At 50.8% G+C, this 18,038-nt stretch overlaps 9 protein-coding genes across 9 annotated transcripts; 6 read left to right on the top strand and 3 right to left on the bottom strand.

Moving 5' to 3' along the window:
- Positions 1-387: 387 nt before the first annotated feature.
- Positions 388-2,067, top strand: TrAtP1_012166 (uncharacterized protein; the record flags this gene model as incomplete). The annotated part of the gene is made up of 5 exons (XM_066115418.1): positions 388-741; positions 824-863; positions 927-1,150; positions 1,213-1,460; positions 1,518-2,067. Exons 1-5 carry the CDS (start codon positions 559-561, stop codon positions 2,065-2,067), a joined length of 1,245 nt encoding a protein of 414 aa, XP_065971516.1. The 5' UTR covers positions 388-558.
- A 241-nt stretch (positions 2,068-2,308) lies between these two features.
- Positions 2,309-4,452, top strand: TrAtP1_012167 (uncharacterized protein). Its single transcript, XM_014090408.2, has one exon. The coding sequence runs from the start codon at positions 2,838-2,840 to the stop codon at positions 4,410-4,412; it is 1,575 nt and encodes a 524-aa protein (XP_013945883.2). The 5' UTR covers positions 2,309-2,837; the 3' UTR covers positions 4,413-4,452.
- Positions 4,453-4,537: 85 nt separating this feature from the next.
- TrAtP1_012168 (uncharacterized protein) lies at positions 4,538-5,283 on the top strand (the record flags this gene model as incomplete). The annotated part of the gene is made up of 2 exons (XM_066115419.1): positions 4,538-4,615; positions 4,903-5,283. 2 exons carry the CDS (start codon positions 4,538-4,540, stop codon positions 5,281-5,283), a joined length of 459 nt encoding a protein of 152 aa, XP_065971517.1.
- Positions 5,284-5,368: 85 nt separating this feature from the next.
- On the top strand, positions 5,369-6,376 carry TrAtP1_012169 (uncharacterized protein; the record flags this gene model as incomplete). The annotated part of the gene is made up of 1 exon (XM_014090066.2): positions 5,369-6,376. One exon carries the CDS (start codon positions 5,369-5,371, stop codon positions 6,374-6,376), a length of 1,008 nt encoding a protein of 335 aa, XP_013945541.2.
- Positions 6,377-7,180: 804 nt separating this feature from the next.
- On the bottom strand, positions 7,181-10,288 carry TrAtP1_012170 (uncharacterized protein; the record flags this gene model as incomplete). Its single annotated transcript, XM_014090407.2, has 2 exons — positions 9,362-10,288; positions 7,181-9,281 (listed from the first exon to the last, which is right to left on the bottom strand). The coding sequence occupies exons 1-2, from the start codon at positions 9,409-9,411 to the stop codon at positions 7,181-7,183; spliced, it is 2,151 nt and encodes a 716-aa protein (XP_013945882.2). The 5' UTR covers positions 9,412-10,288.
- A 1,993-nt stretch (positions 10,289-12,281) lies between these two features.
- Positions 12,282-13,083, bottom strand: TrAtP1_012171 (uncharacterized protein; the record flags this gene model as incomplete). Its single annotated transcript, XM_014090406.2, has 2 exons — positions 12,282-13,013; positions 13,081-13,083. The coding sequence occupies 2 exons, from the start codon at positions 13,081-13,083 to the stop codon at positions 12,282-12,284; spliced, it is 735 nt and encodes a 244-aa protein (XP_013945881.1).
- Positions 13,084-14,705: 1,622 nt separating this feature from the next.
- Positions 14,706-15,572, top strand: TrAtP1_012172 (uncharacterized protein; the record flags this gene model as incomplete). The annotated part of the gene is made up of 1 exon (XM_014090405.2): positions 14,706-15,572. Exon 1 carries the CDS (start codon positions 14,829-14,831, stop codon positions 15,570-15,572), a length of 744 nt encoding a protein of 247 aa, XP_013945880.2. The 5' UTR covers positions 14,706-14,828.
- A 351-nt stretch (positions 15,573-15,923) lies between these two features.
- On the bottom strand, positions 15,924-16,856 carry TrAtP1_012173 (uncharacterized protein; the record flags this gene model as incomplete). The annotated part of the gene is made up of 1 exon (XM_014090404.2): positions 15,924-16,856. The coding sequence occupies one exon, from the start codon at positions 16,854-16,856 to the stop codon at positions 15,924-15,926; it is 933 nt and encodes a 310-aa protein (XP_013945879.2).
- A 417-nt stretch (positions 16,857-17,273) lies between these two features.
- Positions 17,274-18,036, top strand: TrAtP1_012174 (uncharacterized protein). Its single transcript, XM_014090403.2, has one exon. The coding sequence runs from the start codon at positions 17,481-17,483 to the stop codon at positions 17,847-17,849; it is 369 nt and encodes a 122-aa protein (XP_013945878.1). The 5' UTR covers positions 17,274-17,480; the 3' UTR covers positions 17,850-18,036.
- Positions 18,037-18,038: the final 2 nt, after the last annotated feature.

Below are 18,038 nucleotides of genomic sequence, written 5' to 3' on the forward strand. Positions count from 1 at the left end.
GCAGCCTCTCGCCCAGCGACAGCTAGCTGACGTTGAGGCTGAGGTGGCTTACTGCGTAGCCAATGGCGAGCTCTTCCAAACACCATCGCTCTGGAAAGTTGGTCTCAGTGTTTCGATGCTAGTGACCCAGCTAACCAAGTCAAGATGCTGCAGATGTCCGCCATCAGAAAGATTTCTAAGAAACTAGGAGCTGAAGCAGAAGATGGGTTGATGGCGTAAAGTTTATCGCAGTCGTCGGCGTACACGACCAAAGTCCGTTGTCTGCTATAGCCGCCCGGGCCGAATACGCAGCAGAAGAAGAATGTTCTACGTTCGTTGCGAAACTCTTTCTTTTACCTACTTTTATTTATAAAACATATTCCTTTACTCAGTTGAATCAAAGTGCCTGCGGAAAGCCGCGCAGAATTAATTCCGATTGTCAGCGAAACCAACGAGACTAGCGATAGGCTCTTCACCCTCGTCCCGATAATTCGCTATGCAATAGCGACCATGAGCTTCAAAATAATAAGCGTCCACTTTCAATTGATTGAGGGGATGATTGATTGATCCTTTGGAACCATGGATTTTCCGGGACCTCCGCCACCTGGAATTGATCTCAGTCAGGACAGGTCGGCCAATCTTATTGGAGCATGGAGTTCGACTTGGGGTATGGCAGTGATAGCGGTGATCTTGCGCGTCAGTTGTCGAAAATTAGTCAAAGTCAGGTTATGGCTGGATGATTGGCTCATCATCATCTCTCTAGTATGAATCGTCCCTCTCCCTTGGAACTGCGATATCTTCCCGTTCTTTTTTAAAGCAAGCTGTGCTAACGGGGTCTATATAGCTCTTTTCCGGCGGTTTCATGTTTACTGTCAGCATATATAGTGAGTTGTTTTCCATACTCTGACCTCTCAGATGATGGCATCTCATGGCTCACAAGCCCCTAGTGGTGAACAATGGCTTCTGCAAGCATATATGGGCTGGCCCTCCAGAAGCTGGCAGAGACTGGGCGTTGGGGCTATTCACCACCGAATTCACTTATACAGTCGCGCTCTGTTTGGTCAAACTGTCAATTATTACTTTTTACTGGCGAATCTTCATCATCCGGCTTGTGGATAAAATAATCCTTGGGATTTTGGCCGGTATGGTTATCTGCTGGGGAGTAGGTTCTGTATGCTCGAGCCCTCTTCTCCCATCAATCAGTTTCTAGAGATGAAAGCTAACGTATGGTAGATGATAACATCAGTCCTTCAATGCATACCAATATCCGCTCTCTGGAACCAGTTCGATCCGATAAACCCGCCGGACCCGTCCACGTTTGAATGCAGTGTCAAGGTCCATCCCTTCTTCATTGGAAAGGCTGTTCCACATATCGCCACAGATATACTTATTTTGATCTTCCCACTGCCTTATATTTGGAATCTTCGATTACGCTTGTCGCAAAAGATTGCGACCTCGTTCATCTTTGGCGTGGGGATTTTGTAAGGCTTATTCCTAACCTCCTGCAAACGCACCGGCCAATTCTAACAACGCCCTAGTGTCACGGCCGTCTCGATTACCAGACTTGTTTTTGTCCTTGAATTAGACCTCAATTCCCCCGATGTTACGTGGAATGAGTGCACAGAGATGATATGGACTGGGGTCGAAACATATGTTGGCACTGTCTGTGGTATGTATCGCCGCTCCCGTATTTCTTGCCTCTCTCCTAAACATGTTGCTAATGGAACTCGACTAGCTTGCTTACCATCTCTGAAGCCGATATTCAACCTCATCCTCTACGGCAGCATTTATCCAAAGTCGTATTATAGACCCAATGTATCCGATGCAGAAACGATCCATGAGATAGCAGAAGCGGCCAAGCGGCGATATCACCACCAGCAGCGCGATGCAAGCATTCCAAGCGCATACTTGTTTGCTTCGATGAGAGGCGCCATGGATTTACATACGTTTGAACAGCTTTCCGGGACCGAGGCTGGCAGTGTACGCAGTATGCACGAATTCACAGCTGGTGATATCGAGATGGAGAGCCATGGGGAGGGCTTCAAAGGATCTCGCTCAGATGAAGCGAAACGTCAAGACGGCACATGACGACAGTAACCACGATAAGACTATAGTTGTCAGAAATTGGGAGCACGAGTGGAGTTACGTATGGCTCTATACTCTGTTATTGCGAATTCATTCAGTCATAAATAGACCTAGAATTATAGACAATATGCTTATTCATTTGTAACTCTTGGTGAAGAGTAGTGGAGAAACAAGGATTACAGTGGTGCATCAATGGTCAGCAACAACGCTACATGGCAAAACTTGAGCCTCAGATCTCACCACCTGATCACCTCTCAGCGGGGCCGTTTTCCATTGCTTTGCTATCCATACAACTATTCTCACCTTGATAAAACTTTTGTAATGTTGCGGCCATCATGAGCGCTCCTGCAGAACCTCATTCATGCGACCTCTGTCAAACAAGATTAACTCTCACATTCGGCAACTATTACTCTGACCAGGGTTGGTTCGAGCTCATAGAGGAAAACTACTACGCCACAGGAGAAGCTTACGTCTTCAATATCGCATATGACGAGGCATCATCGTTGGCAGATCAAGGCTGCAAACTATTCAAATGGCTTGTGACTCTGCGTCGAGATGATACTCACTCGGAGAGTTACCTGCGCGCTTACTTTGCGCACAACTCGAGAGAGCAGATGGTGCTTGATTGGGTGGATGAGTTGGATGATCACATTGATGGTGGGACTTTGGAGAGGAAATTAATCGCTTGTGCGGAAAGAAGGTGAGTTTTTCTTTTCCTTTCTTCTCATTTTTATACCTTTACGAGTTCTTGTCCTGTATACAATTTCGGGCTGATGAGGGCTAGTGAATTGGCGGCGAAGGAGGTTACCTATAGACCACCCTGCCTATTTCCATCATCTAAAGAGACGTTCACAACACTCAAAACCTGGCTTCAAGAATGCTCTGAAACACATTCAGAGTGTCAACAACTTCAACAAAGCGCCAAGTCTCCAGGGAAAGCAGCCTCGGGACCTCGCCGCCTACTACATCTCTCCGGAAACGCTTCGCATCCCCAAATACGGCTTCAAGAAAATCACACTGCAAGCAAAGTGCCCCAATACATTGCTCTGAGCTACTGCTGGGGCGGAGATCAGCCCGTCAAACTTCTCAACTATCTCGTGCAGTCGTGGGTAAAGGATATGCCTTACGCTCAATTGCCGCAGACACTCAAAGATGCTATCCAAGTAACAATGGACTTGGGCCTACAACATCTCTGGGTCGACGCCCTTTGCATCATACAAGACTCAGACCAGGATAAAGCAGAGCAGATTTCGCGCATGGCAGATATTTACGAGCAAGCGTACGTCACAATCTCCGCCGCTAGAGCAACCGCCGTTCCTGAGGGCTTCCTCCATAGCCGATATATTGCTGGAGAGCAAAGCTTTCGGATGCCTTTTACCTGTGAAGATGGACAGCCAAGCGCAGTCATACTCTGGCAAGGCAGAGAGCTAGATGCATGGGAGCCCATTGACAAGCGATCTTGGTGTCTTCAAGAATCCATCCTGTCGCCGCGAGTGCTTGAATACGGTACGCATAATATCAGATACCACTGCGCTCGAAGCCGTGGCGATGAATCCCAGCTGCAATCCGACGGCTGGATCGGACACTCCAAAGCATTCGCCCAGCTCAACATGTCCCATCCGCTTACATCCAGCGTTGACTGGGCAAGTCTCGACGATCCCTACAAATTCGTCCAAGTCTGGCAGACGCTCGTATCGCATTATACGCGCCGCGGTCTGGGCTGGTACCAGGACAAGCTCCTCGCCATCTCGGCCATTGCCAGAAAAATGAGCCGCAGCACCAACAAGACTTACATCGCAGGGCTATGGGCAGAACATCTCGGCGAGCTCTTACGATGGCATCCGAACCACGACCCAGATGCACAGGAGACGCCGCGTCGACACGCTACGTATGTTGCGCCGTCTTGGTCATGGGGCTCGTTCAGTGGTGAGATTGACTTTACGTTTGGATCAAGCTTGTATTTGCTGGAGCTTGTGAGTTGCGAGGTTGTTACGACAATGGCGAATGACGAGTTCAGTGCGGTAACGGCTGCGAGGCTGGAGATTAAGACGCTGTTGTTCCGAGCGAGGATTCGAAAGGGTTTTTATGGGTGGTCTTTGTGGGACGAGCAGACGCAGGATGAGGTGGATGGATCCATGAGGTTTGATGTAGCCGAGGATGCTGTCGATGGTGAAGTTGCGGAGGACGAGCAAGTATTGCTAGCACTAGTCATGTCTCAAGATGCGCTGCTTTTGAAGAAAGCACAAACTAGCAGTGGCGATGTTTATACACGAATCGGGGTATACAGAGAGGGACAGCGCTCGACGAACCTGCCACGGTGGGAAATGGGCCAAGTAGTCATCATATAAACAGCATCAATCTTGATCAGTAGAGGCCGTTATTACGCCTTTCCAGCTGCACATGATACAATGGCCTCCCCCAATCCCCGATTCTTCCCCACGGACAAACTGGCAGAAATAGCGCTGCACGTGAAATGTCGTGCGAGGCCGAGAACCCACCGCCCCACGCCGATGTCCCGGACCTACAGCAATTACAAAGCCACGGCTTGTCGGTTCAACATCTCATCTAAATCTTGAATAAAAACTCAAGTGAGAGGTGAATCGACACTCTCATTACACTTGCTCTGTATCTTGTTAGTTATTGATATTCAATCAGCATTGTGGTTGCTGCTGCTGCTGCTTTCCAAAATGAGATGCCACCAATCCCTCCGATTGGCCAGCCGGCGCCTGCAGAGACCATTTCTGGCTTACACACCAGCATCACGACTAACCTCCTCATCACCATCTCATAAAACAACACACTCTCGCCTCTTCTCCTCATCATCCTCGCTCTTCTCAGGCTCCCCCCGCGCCCTCAAATCCAGCTCTCAACTTCCCCTGCCTCGACAAGCTCGAATCCCGCTCCGCCCAGCTCAGCGCCAACCCAAACTCCCGCACCTCATCATCATCATCATCAACCGCCGGCCCAGAGCCCTCATACACCTCCGGCGTCACGCTCAACTACCACTGCAAAGACCCCCTCCTGCTCGACTGGGGCGGCATCCTGCCCTCCTTCAACATCGCCTACGAATCATGGGGCGCTCTCAACGCCGACCGCTCCAACGTCATCCTCCTGCACACCGGCCTGTCTGCCTCGTCCCACGCCCATTCCACAGAGGCCAATCCCGCGCCCGGCTGGTGGGAGAAGTTCATCGGCCCGGGAGCCCCCCCTGGATACTGACCGCTTCCACATCATCTGCACAAACGTCATCGGCGGGTGCTATGGCTCGACAGGCCCCAGCAGCGTCGACCCGGCCAACGGCGAGATGTACGCCACGCGCTTCCCCATCCTGACGATGCACGACATGGTGCGCGCGCAGTTCCGCCTGCTGGACCACCTCGGCATCGACCGCCTCTACGCCAGCGTCGGCTCCAGCATGGGCGGCATGCAGTCGCTCGCCGCGGCGGTGCTGTTCCCGGAGCGAGTCTCGCGCGTGGCCACCATCAGCGGCTGCGCGAGGAGCCACCCGTACAGCATCGCCATGCGCCACACGCAGCGCCAGGTGCTGATGATGGACCCCAACTGGAACCGCGGCTTCTACTACGGCCGCGTGCCGCCCCACGCCGGCATGAAGCTGGCCCGCGAGATTGCCACCGTCACGTACCGCTCCGGGCCCGAGTGGGAGCAGCGCTTCGGCCGCCGGAGGGCCGATCCCAGCAAGCCCCCGGCGCTGTGCCCGGACTTCCTCATCGAGACGTATCTCGACCACGCCGGCGAGAAGTGGTGCCTGACGTACGACCCCAACAGCCTGCTGTACGTCAGCAAGGCCATGGACCTCTTCGACCTCGGCTACGAAAACCAGGCCAGCACTCAAGCTCGCCGCGCCGCTCGAAAGGATGCCCTCGCCGCCGGTGAATATTCCGAGTCCGCCGATGCCCAATGCAGCCTCACCCTTCCCAGCGAGCCCTACCAAGAGCAGCCCGATTCTCAGAGCAGCACCGAGTTTGGCGGAACCTCAGACTCTCCCTCATCGCCACCAAACCCAGCATCCTCTCGACCTCCCGAAGACTTGATTCGCGGCCTGTCTGCCCTCCGCGATATCCCCACGCTCGTCATGGGTGTTGCCAGCGATATCCTCTTCCCGGCATGGCAGCAGCGTGAGATTGCCGAGTCTCTACGCCTAGGCGGAAATCGCAGCGTCACACACGTAGAGCTGAGCGAGGAGACGAGTTTGTTCGGCCACGACACATTTTTGCTCGACTTGAAAAACGTAGGGGGGGAATTTGAGGTTGTTTTTGAACTAGACGAGGAAAAGTGGGGGAGTTGCGCGTAGAGTGTGAGGAATTGCTGTATATAGCATTGTTTATTCTTTCGTCTTCTCACCTTGTTCTCCCAAAAGTACAGTATATTCTGGAATCTGCGATTAAGCACACTCGGCGTTGTTGGGTCCAATTGAACATCATCCTTTTTGCAACATCCTATGCATGTACATATTTATATATCCTGGGCCAAAATTTTCTTCACTATACTAATACAGTCCCCCTCTTGCAAAACAGAAAACAGCACCCCTTTCCCTCAAGTAGCTACACAATTCCTCCGATAATCGACTCAAATACTAGCCCAGCTGGTAATTATAGAATGTACGTTCTGTACAGATAGTAACGAATGACGTGAATGAAAACATCTTTTTGTAAAAGAAGAAAAAAACCCAACGCTTGCAAAAAGCATCAAAATAAACCCTGCTCCGTCATCCCATGTCAACACGGTCGTTAAGTACAACAAGAAAAAAGCTAGGGGGAAAAAAAAAACAAAGAGAAAGAAATTGTGACTGGGTGGAAAGGAAATCCTTTAGATAAATGTCGATCCTGAAGGGGAATACAGGGGACTTGGCGTTAATGGGCCCTTCTCTCTCATAAGTGGCGGCAAGTTGATTGGCGAGGGTGTAGGCCGTGGAGGTGCCTTTTTTGCTTCAACGCGTATTACGGGGCTTGACTTTACGCTGGGGCTAGCAACATCATGGATGGAGAATTCGTTGGCAAGAGGCGACGGCTGAGGAGCATCAAAAGTCATCTCAAACGACTTGGCCAGATCTTCGCTCGTGGCTGATATGGCTTTTTCAAGAGATGGAAACGTCGGGCTAGGAATTCGCGGTGCAATATCGGATGTAGGGGTTGAGAGAGACCAGCTTGGTGAGGCCGGGGGCTGACCCTTTGGAGTTCGTGGTGGTTTTGGCAGTGGGGGAGTTTCGCGTGTCTGACCGGTCAAATCCAAAGCCTCCCCATTTGGAAAATGGGCGAGGGCTTCGTTCCTCGGTCCGTCTGTCTGGGGAGTCCTCAAAAGGCACCTGCGGGCGAAGAGGCTGTCGCCCTCGAGGAAGCCCCTTCATGACTGGAAACTCGCCCTCCATAGGGGTTCTGGCAGCAAAAGGGCTCATGGGCACTCGGTCCATGGGTGGTCGCGGTGCCTCCTCTGTCCGCATATAGTTGCCTTCATCCGCAGCAGGGCCATATGGCGTTCGGGGACTCTGCGAGGGAGTTTCCATCCGGGCGGCAAGACTTGGGAATGCGGCTTGCTGTAGCGGCTGCGGAGGGCCGCGGGCACGAGATTCGGTTGTCATTCGTGAATTGAAGCCCTGAGGCGGGGTTGATCCGAACGAATGCAAAACCGATGCCAGTGCATTTGGAGTTTCCATCATCATTTGAGAGGGTCTTCGGTTTGGGCGAGGGCTTTCGACGCCAGCGGAAACAGCAGAAGGCGATGGCAGTGGCTGCTGTACCGGTGCGGATGGCGAAGCATTATCGGGTATTTCCACTTGGAGTCGCTGAGGGCTGAAAGGGCTAAAAGCCCGAAATTGCTTTTGTGGTGCCATGGGCGATGCAAAGGGCGATGCAAAGGGCGATGCAAAGTGCGATGCCATAAAGGAATCAATTGGCGATTCAATCGGTGATGCAACAGGTGACGCCAAATATGCCGTATCGCTCAGCTCGCTTTGTCGATCCTGTTCACTCAATACATCGCCAGCAGCACCTTCAATATCTTCAGCCCTCGCGCCATTCTCAATGCTCTTGGTACTTTCAACGGCTTCAACATGTTCAGCATCCTTAAACGGATGCGGCCGCTCCATTTGGATCGGGCTCTGCACCAGCTCTATTCCAAGCGTTCCAACGGCCACAGTCTGCTGGTTCACCACTCCATGGCCAAAGTCGAAATCAGAAAAGTTGCCTGCGAGGCCTTCTACACGATGCTGCTGCTGTTGCCGGTGCTTTTCGAGCTCTTCTTCCTCGACGACCATTGTGAAGCTTCTTCTCCGAGAGGAGATGAATGTCAACGTATCCCGTTTTGCGTGGACGTTTTGTACAACTGGCGATCCCCGCGTATCTTCGCTTTTGCGCGATGTTGACGAGGATGGGCTGGGAAGCATAGCAGGGCCAGGTCCGTTGGCGAATCCTGGAACGATAAATTGCTGCTGTGTCTGATTTACGCCTGCTTTCATGTCTGCCTCTCCATTCTGTTCCGCATCTGCTTCTACGCCTACCTCTCCATCAACCGGAGACATGGGAGGCCATTGTTCTTCGGTTTCGACCGACTGAGGAGGCGATGGATATCCAGCGTATCCTGAACCACGAATGCCAACATCGGGTCCGGGTTCACCAAACTCGTCAAACTCCCCCAATCCGGCCAGGCTCTCAGAATCCTTTCTGGTTGGTTCTGGCTCTGGCTCCTGCTCCGGCATCAGCTCCGGCTCGGCTTTCAGATCAGACTGACCCAATGGGCTCTTGCTTCCCGATCTCTGTAAGCTACCACCTCCACTATGACTTGTGGAGTTTGTAGTACTTCCAGACTTCTTATTAAAACGGGCGTCGAGAGGATCTATCAAAGCAGACTGTCTCGAGCCCGCAGGCAGCGGCGGCACCTTGTCTACTCCAAATGGATTCGGTACAGCAAGGTTGGTCATGCTCGCATTCGGTTTCATCCAAGGCTTGAAGCCCCCGCCGTCGAGCCCATGCCGCAGGCTGCCCATGCTGGGTTTCCGGGGCGACGTGAGGTCGACCATGGACAAGGCCGCCGGCACGCCTTTGAGGGTAGCGCGCCAGCCCAGGTTTCGAGCAGTCGATGTCGAGGAGCCCGACCGGGAGGAGGTCTGCTGGGGCGGCGGGAATTTGAAGCTGTCATTGGGGCTGTTTTTGCCATATCGCTGATTCGACTGGGCCACTTGCTTTTTGTCGGATTGCTTGCTCCTGTGGCAGATAGAGGCGTTAGCTGCGATGACATTTTCGTAAAACACATGGTAGGAAAGACAAATTGAAGGGCATCTCACTGAGACTTCTTCTTGTCGCCACCGAACCTGAGGCCGAAAAACGACACCATTTTGAAGCGACTGCGGTCTAAGCCAATACCGTCAACTCTTCCCCGACCCAAATTTCGCCTGCTCAGTCTGCAGTCTCTGGAATCGTCGTCGTCTCTGCCCTTGGCTACCCAAAGGTGCCATCAACAGACGGAAAGGCTCCCCTCTCCGACGACACAAGATGACCGCGATTTGTCTTTTCGATGTTTCGATATGATGTATAATGCACTGTCGCCTGGTATGGCGCGGTTGTATAGCGTATGCCTGCGCCGTAGCTTCGTATGTGTTCTTCGCTGCGCTAGTTGCGATTGTTCGTATTGACGTTTCTCGTCGTAGGCTGTCTGCCCGTTTGCCTGTCTATAGTAGGTATCTCCCGATTGGAGACTCGATGGAAAAAGAGCGAACAAAGGAACGGACGTGCCCAGTCTGACACAGCGGGGATTGCGACGGCAACAATGGGAAAAAAAAAACGAGGGATGGGCTACCGCGCGACCAGCCGCAGAATGAATCAACAAAAATAGAGAAGTCTCAGCGAGTCGATTAAGAGACTGAGGTCAAACGGAAAAGAGGTGGAAGAAACCTGAGGCAGCAGGCAAACCCGCCGCCTGAGACGCTCGACGGGCTGGGCACATGCAAGGTACCGCTACCTGCTGCTGGCACTAGCACCAGTCAGTTGATTCACCTCGCATCAACTCCCAAGAAATGGCTGACTGGCCAGGGCCGCTGTCCTTCTCCACGAGGCGGCCACGGGGAAGCGAGGATACGAATTGAACTGACGGGTGCCGCCCAGCCGGCCAAGGGCAGCAAAGTCCTACTGCAGCCCAGGTACTGTACACTACTGTGCCTCGCAGCAATCTAATTCGCGGTGCCTGGGCCTGTGCTCGAGCTACACAAAAGCTCTTCCTTGGTCCCCGTCCGGGTGGATCGAGGCCATCGCGTCTCGCAATTTGCTGGCGGTTCACAGCAAAAGGCGTGCAACGGCGCTATTGGCAGGCCCGGGGCCTCTCGCGCAGGGCCCCTGGCAGGGCCTCCGGGGCTCCTCCGCGCGCTAGACAGCGCTATGCCGCTTGAGACAGTGGCGACGCGCAGGGCAGGCATCCCTGGAAAGAGGGATCTGCTGCGAGCGATTTGAATCAATTTGAATTGATGTCGCTGGTACCGGTACGACCTTGGAGCGCCGGTTGCCATTGAGGGGCACAGGCAGAGGTTGCATCGAAATTAAAGTGTGCCGGGTGCTACTCATGGGCTACAGTGCATCCAAGACATGATGTACACCCAATCAGGGAATAGCTGCCCGCATAAAGATGACAATATTCAGCAACAGGCTGCATGTCGAGTCCGAGAGCCTGCGTGCCCAATGGCTCCAGTCCCATTTGCTCGCATAAACTGGCGCTTACCAGTCATCTCGTAGTGGTGCCTGGCGATGACAGCGACCCAAAACGAGCGACTCTCACCGCTAGCGCCCACTGAAAGAACGTTGTCCGCTGTCTTCTAGCGCCAGGCACCCCTTGCAGCAGCCCTCAATTGGCGGCGCCCTGGCCCTGGCGCCCTCCCGGTTGGCTGCCCAGTGCCCAGTTTGCCCCTGAAGCTAATGCACGTCTTTGGGCGGTTCGGCCGTTTTCTGCACATGTTTTTTTTTTCTCTTGGCTGCTTGCATGGGGCGGCCGAGAACAAAAGAGGGGGAATTCAAGAAGTACTACTTACTGTAAGAGCAGGAAAGGCAAAGGGAAAGAAAAAGAGAGAGTTGCGTGAGGGGAAGGCTCCGCGATTCGATTAGCCTCCTGCGGGTATCGGATAGTGACATGAAGGATTAAATGGGAGTGAAGCACAGCTCGAGATATTATTAGAAATTCCAAGACAGGACCATTTAGCGAGGACAAAACTCGTGCTATTGTCCCAGTTTGTCTTTCAAAAGCAAACTCTAAAGGTAGCGGTACAAAGCTCGTAGCCGCAGAAACGACTCAACCCGGATTATTAGTGGACTCGAGCTTTATTGCGACTGAACACACGGTTCACCTTGACAGTGATCGGTGCATAATGGCATGAGAGGATCCTCCACTATTAGGTCATCCCAATCAATCGCTTCCATGCTCATTTCTCCATCTCTGCGGTAGATGATTGCAGCCAAGACTTGCCCCAGCAAAAGGAGCCGTCCGCGTAATCCTAATAATCCTGATAGGACATGGTGCTGGCAACTCGCTGCGATGCCCCGACCGTGTTCACTACCTGGCAGAGAGTAAGACGATTTCGCGGTGTAAGCAATCAAGTATCATTTCTTCCGGGCCAATGAAAACAGAGGTATGTTTGCTCTTTTGCGCTAAACAGTATATCAAGGAAATACTTTTGCATCAACACCCAAACAAAATCCATTAAATCCATTTTCCTGAACGCCATCGAGATTATATCCAAGTCCTGTCCACATGTGTAGAAGAGCAATCGTGCTTTATAGTGAATGCATATAAACAACAACGGCTCTCCCTCTCTTCTTAACCACAGCATGATACCTAGTGTCGGCTTTCAAACCTGCAACGACCTGACAATCTTCTGAAATTCTTGCCAGGATAGCCAGTCAGCCAATCAGTCAGCAGCCAGCCAGCCAGCAAAATACTGAAAGACATGGGCGTATCCAAGGGATACAATAGCGCTCGCCATATAGCCGGCAGTATGCTACACGAGTTGGACCGATGCAGGCGCATTATCCTGACCAAATATTCATACTCTGTTGAAGCCTCGAGTACCAAAGGGAATCGTCCAACAAAGGGTAATATAAAGCAGTTGGTATCTTGAAACCCCGGCCGCAGTCCAAGTCGAACGGTGGACCTGCGTTCAATCTTGCATTTCTGAGGCCAATCGATGCGTGAAAAGTGTCGTCAGATCGGAGGTAAGCATCGGCTTATAGCTGGTCAAGTAGCTTCCGTCTTCTCCTCTCAAGAAGCTCCATCTGAACTTCCTCCAGCGTGGGCAGTGCCCATCCATGGCCGTCACCGCTGTCTCCGGGTAACGGTTCCCAACCGTCCGGCGCTCCTTGTGATCCCGTCGCCAGGAGATTTGCCAATGCCTCTCTTTCTTTCTCGGCTTCGTACTGTAGCAGCGCGTCGTCCTCTTCGTTCGGAGCATAGCCGTAATACGCCGCATCCACGTTTTTTCTCAAGTCTCTGCTTGTTTCCAGTGGCTTGTCCTCCTTCTTCCTGGATTGGGCGGCCTCAAAGAGCTCCTTGACTCCTGGCAGCTCCCTCGCTCGCCCAAAATATTTGTAGCCTTTCCCTCCACCGGGTATTTCTCTGCCCTGCTCGTCGTACATCTTCCCTCCTCCTCTCATGTAGTTTGGTCCGCCTAGATTCCGTATCTGCACCTCCCACATGTGCTTCTCACGCATCAGCTTGTTGATTTCATCGTTGAGGTCGCGGATCTGGTAGTCGCTCAGCACGGGGTCCTGGATCCGAGAAACCTTGCGCGAGATCTCCTTGAGGACTTGGCCGCGCCATTTCTCGCACGATGGGATCGAATCGACTTCGGTGATGACCTTGGGGCGGCGTGTTCGTCCGGCGTCAATGATGCCCAAGTCTGCTGCTTGCGCTTCACGGAAGCGGAAGAGCATAGACTGGGCCTTTTCCGAATTTCGAGCCTATCGAGAGGGTCAGCAAGTTCCTGAATACAAGGGGAGATGTGGCTCGACGTTTGCAGCTCCTTACCATGTTGACAGTTTTCTTGGAACACGAGGGTCAAGACTTTTAAAAGTTGATGGCTTGCCTGGCGGAAGCTCACTCGGCAACTTTGTTCCATGCAACGCGCAGCCTCGTGCGTATACTGTAGCGCATAAGTACCAGCCACACATGTATCCACTTTACATTCTCAGCCTCGCTCAACACCATGAGCTTAAGCAAAAAGAAGCTTACCCTATCTTGGTTCCAACTACTCGTTGAAATATTGATGAATTCGCTGTTTAAATGCTATTTTGATATCCACATTTGCCATCCCATCATCTATCACAGAATTTCTCATCTGTTTCTATTGATATCGTTATGAATCTGATATTTTACAGAACTTGATTTCCCGTCAGCGCGGGCCGCATAGAGTTAGCAATTGCTTATCAATGCGAGTTGACACGCGAAAGTGGAACCAGTTTTGGAATCAATCTCTACAACAAACTAGATGTGCGTCATTTCAACCAAGGACACAAATTCAATTACATTAAACAAGCATTCATGTAGGCTTCATGTGTATGCAGTTGCCTCTTGAGAGCAGATATAAACTATTTCTGGCAATAAGAATGGTTATATAGTACTATATCTTATTATAATGTGTAGGGCATTTCCACAGTAAAAATGAAAATACTGATCGTATATCCGATCTTTAAATGGGATAAATAGGCCACTATACCTTTCTGCGAAAGAATCTCAAGGAGAAAGCTCCGAAGCGGCGGAAATCAGACGGTAACCCACCTCTTGAGTCAGGCGCCCGCATTGTCGCCGTTGACTTTGAACAAGGAGTTTCCAGTTTCAACCTAATGGTGTATACGAAAACAAGGAAGTGATGTGCTTAGCTATCTATTTATTTTCCACCAATGGCGATGAAAACCACCCGAGAATAGCCTTGTGGGTGGAAAGAGACAGATATTTAGCTAAAAGGCTATGCAACGATATATGAATATCTTAGAAAGAGGTATTCAGAAACGTATGATGTGCGGTTTTATAGTTTGCGTAAAAGATTCTATCTTCTCCCATTGCTTTTTGAGATGTGGGTTTGCAAATGTCCGAGTGTTCAAACGAAATTTCACGCAACTTATAGGAAGCGCTAAGCGAATATGTGTCATCAGGTTGACGCCAAACTACTGTGATGTAACCCAGCGGGCACGATGGAGTGATTATAAATACAAGTATATATATGGCTAGTTGGACTATGGTAACCATCGAAATGTGATTAATGGCAAAATGTTCTGCCCCATTGGCGTTTAGATTTCACGATCCATCTTATCGCCGAATCATGAAACCAGTCTTTATAATACAGCCATACTGAATGACAAAGATTGGCATATACTAAAACATCCAGTCATATATCATGCTGCTACTACTTGAGAATATGTTCCCTAACAAGCAATAAACTGTGCAACTAAAATACCCAGCCTAGATCTACTTTGGGAAGCCATTGGAAATCATGCCTAAAACACGCTTTGAGGCCAGCACATCACCTCATTCGTTACAAATTGTCTCATGTCGTTTGGATTGACAGTGTATAAGGATATGGAACTGGAGTATAAAGCTCAATATATGGGAATGACTCGCTTCTTAATCTCAACTATGACTTTCAGCCTGGGCAACCAACATCTACTTTGAGAGAAGAAAGGTTATAGCGGCTCAAAACAAGTACAATTGGGAAATCGTTGTATAAGTTGGCCTTGAATCAACTCCTTCTTGGTATTATAGCGCTTCAAGCCTTGGCCATGTCGCACTCCGTCATATCACCTGCGATTTTGTTCTGGGGGACACCCGTCTTGCTCGTCACATCCGAGAACGAAGATGGAACGGAAAATATCTCTCCAGTATCATCAGTATGGTGGCTCGGCCACCGCTGCGTTCTCGGACTTGCTGCCGAAAGCAAGACACCTCAAAACATTGTTCGAACCGGCCAATGTGTTGTCAACCTCCCAGATGATACCATGACTCATCATGTCAACCTGTTAGCCGATACGACTGGCACTGAGCATCCCTCTGCATCAAAGATAGACAGAGGATACCGCTATGTCAAAGACAAATGGACGCGTGCGCAACTTACCCCTCAAAAATCCGACCTTGTTCGGCCCAGCCGCATTTTAGAGTGCCCCGTGCAGATGGAGTGCGAGTTGGCAGAGAATCACGAAACCATGAAGGATTATCCTGACCTGAGGGGCGCCATTGCTGCCATTGAGCTTAAAGTACTTCGAACTCACGTCGTGGATGGAATCCGGATGGCTGGCTATCCAAACCGAATTGATCCCGACCGCTGGAGGCCCCTCATCTCGTCCTTTCAGGAATTTTATGGTTTGAGCGAAAACAAGCTATCGAACAGCAGACTGGGCAAGATTGAAGAGGAGAAATATCGCCCATTTACACGAAGCCAATTTGTTACACTTCCAGGTGACGAGGATAAAGAGGAAGTTGAGCAGCGCTATTCGCAAGCAAACGGAAAGATTGAGAATGGAAATTAGAGCAGCCGGGAAAGAGATATATTTGTATACCATGATGAAAGCAGAGAGTTGGAAACTGGAATGACCACGTTGAAACTGATTTATAATTAAACTCATACCATTTATATCTGTTGGTCAATCGCTATAATGTGCAGATGGTAATCTGGAATAAGGCGACGAACAATTGCCGCTAGAGATATGTTGAGGGAAGATGTATATGAATATTGTCTTTTTCCTAGCCTAAATAATGATTTGCTTCATATATGTGGTTCATTATCTCACAAGACTCATTTGCCATGATGAGCAGTAGCACGAGATGTCGATATTACAAATAAAGTATTTATAATACACATTTGTATACTCTGTAACCCCCTAGTTGCGAATCTGGCCAACCAAATCAGGCTCCTCATATGCTACTTTTCCTGCGCTTACATCGGGGTAGACATCGAACCTGCGCTGCGTCTCCAAAGGTATATTCCTTCGCGTCGCTAGAATCTTTTCTTCATTCAACTCGCTTTCAATGATGGCCTCGTCCTCCTGTGCCTCAGCCAATACAGCAGCCATTGGATCGAGAATCATGCTGTGCCCCCAGGCAGGATAGGAAGAATCCAACACGCGAGCAGGACTGCACATGCCCACATAGATCTGGTTGTCGACAGCTCGTGCCTGCGCCAGCAGTTTCCAATGCAGAGCGCCCGTGACCAGGTTGAACGCACCGGGATAGATTAAAGCAAAAGCCCCCTTTCGAGCGGCAATGGTAGCAAGCTCCGGGAAGCGGATATCGTAGCAAATGGCAACGGCAATCTTGCCATATTCGGGAAAATCGACCAGTGTGACCTTGTTGCCTGGGCTGAGAACTTCCGACTCCCGAAATGTGACCTTGCCTGGGATATCAATATCAAAGAGATGCGTCTTGCGATGGATTGATAACAAGGCACCATCTGGCCCAAATATGAGACAGGTATTGTAGTGCTTTTTCGTTGATGGGTTGAGCTCCGGAATCGAGCCTCCAATGAGATACACGTTGTTCTCTGCTGCCATTGCCGACAAAGCATAATATGACGGAGCCTGGTCTTTTACCGGTGGTAAAGGCAGTAATGGCTCTGCATATTTGGGAAAATGCTCGGTTCCATACGGTGAGTTGAAGCATTCTGGAAGGACGACAATCTTTGAGCCTCCCGAGGCCGCCTTGGCTACTTGTGAGGCCGCATGTTTCAGGTTCGCGGCCTTGTCTGTCCCAGAAAGGAGCTGTACAAGAGAAATCTTGACAGGCTTCTTGAGGATGCTGCGAGCGACTGATGCCATCTTGAATGAGGGAGATCTGGTTAGACGAATCGTAGAGAACCGGGGACTGGACGACTAATCAAGGTGCAGGTTGTCAACGCCGAGTTAGCTGGCCAGCTGATATCAGTTTATCGATCTCGATCCTTGAGATGATGTAAATGCCGACTTTATCTTGTCAAGGCAAATTACACTCGTGATGATTAGTATGCTAAAGTCAAAGTCGAAGCCCGCTCAAGGCACGCGACCTCGAAGCCCGTCGGCTTTTTCGGCTTTTTTCACAGGTCGCCTTTATCTTTCCCTTGTTATGTACATACTAGCTAGCAGACTGCATAGCAACGTTTTAGTGCTGCAAGCTTGCTCCTCAGCTCCCTGATGATAAAGCTTCAGTGGCGTTGTGTCACCGCCAAACATTTGCCGATGGCGGCCATTCTGCTCCACTTCCCCTCTCATCGCCAGTATTACTTGTAAGAAAGCCTTCCCTAAGAATCGATAGATTGAAAAGGCTACGTAGAGGCGCAACTGTTCAATTGGCCATTCATTTTCCGTAAAAAAAGCCGTCACAGCCCAATTGCTTCTCCAGAATATCACTGCCTGCCTCCAAAGATCAATTCCCCAAGAAATCACCACTCGGCTTCCCTGTTCGACATGTCTGCAGCTACAGCCCCAAAGATGGAGCAGTTCGAATTCCACGATCCAACCACACGCTCCACCTGGCGACTCTGCTCACCCGGCATCGAGGAAATGACGTTGAACGAAGACACAGTAACCGGCCGCAAGTCGATACTGCAGCGATGGCAACCGGGGGCCACCAACCCAACGTCGAATCCCGCAGTGCACACCTACATCGAGGAGGTCTACATCGTCGAAGGCGATCTTACGGATAAGAGGCTGGCTCAGACCTTTTACAAGGGCATGTATGCATACCGCAACGCCGGCATGGAGCATGGGCCCTGGGCCTCGGAGCGCGGGTGCCTTATGTTCGTCACTTGCACGCCGGTGGATAGTGAGCGATAGGAGGCGATATAGACGGGATATAGACGGGCAGATCGTATATACTGTGCATCATCTACATGTAAAGGGTCGGGGTTCAGGGTTGGCGAATGGATGGAATCTAGAGAGCTTACAGTACAGGTTGGTAACGGTTTGGTAATCGGGCAGGGGTCTTTTAGCGGCAATCACATTGCAAAATAATATTCCACGTAT

The sequence above is a fragment of the Trichoderma atroviride genome, chromosome 7 (assembly GCF_020647795.1).
Source record: "Trichoderma atroviride chromosome 7, complete sequence".
In the NCBI taxonomy this organism is placed as follows: Eukaryota; Fungi; Ascomycota; class Sordariomycetes; order Hypocreales; family Hypocreaceae; genus Trichoderma; species Trichoderma atroviride.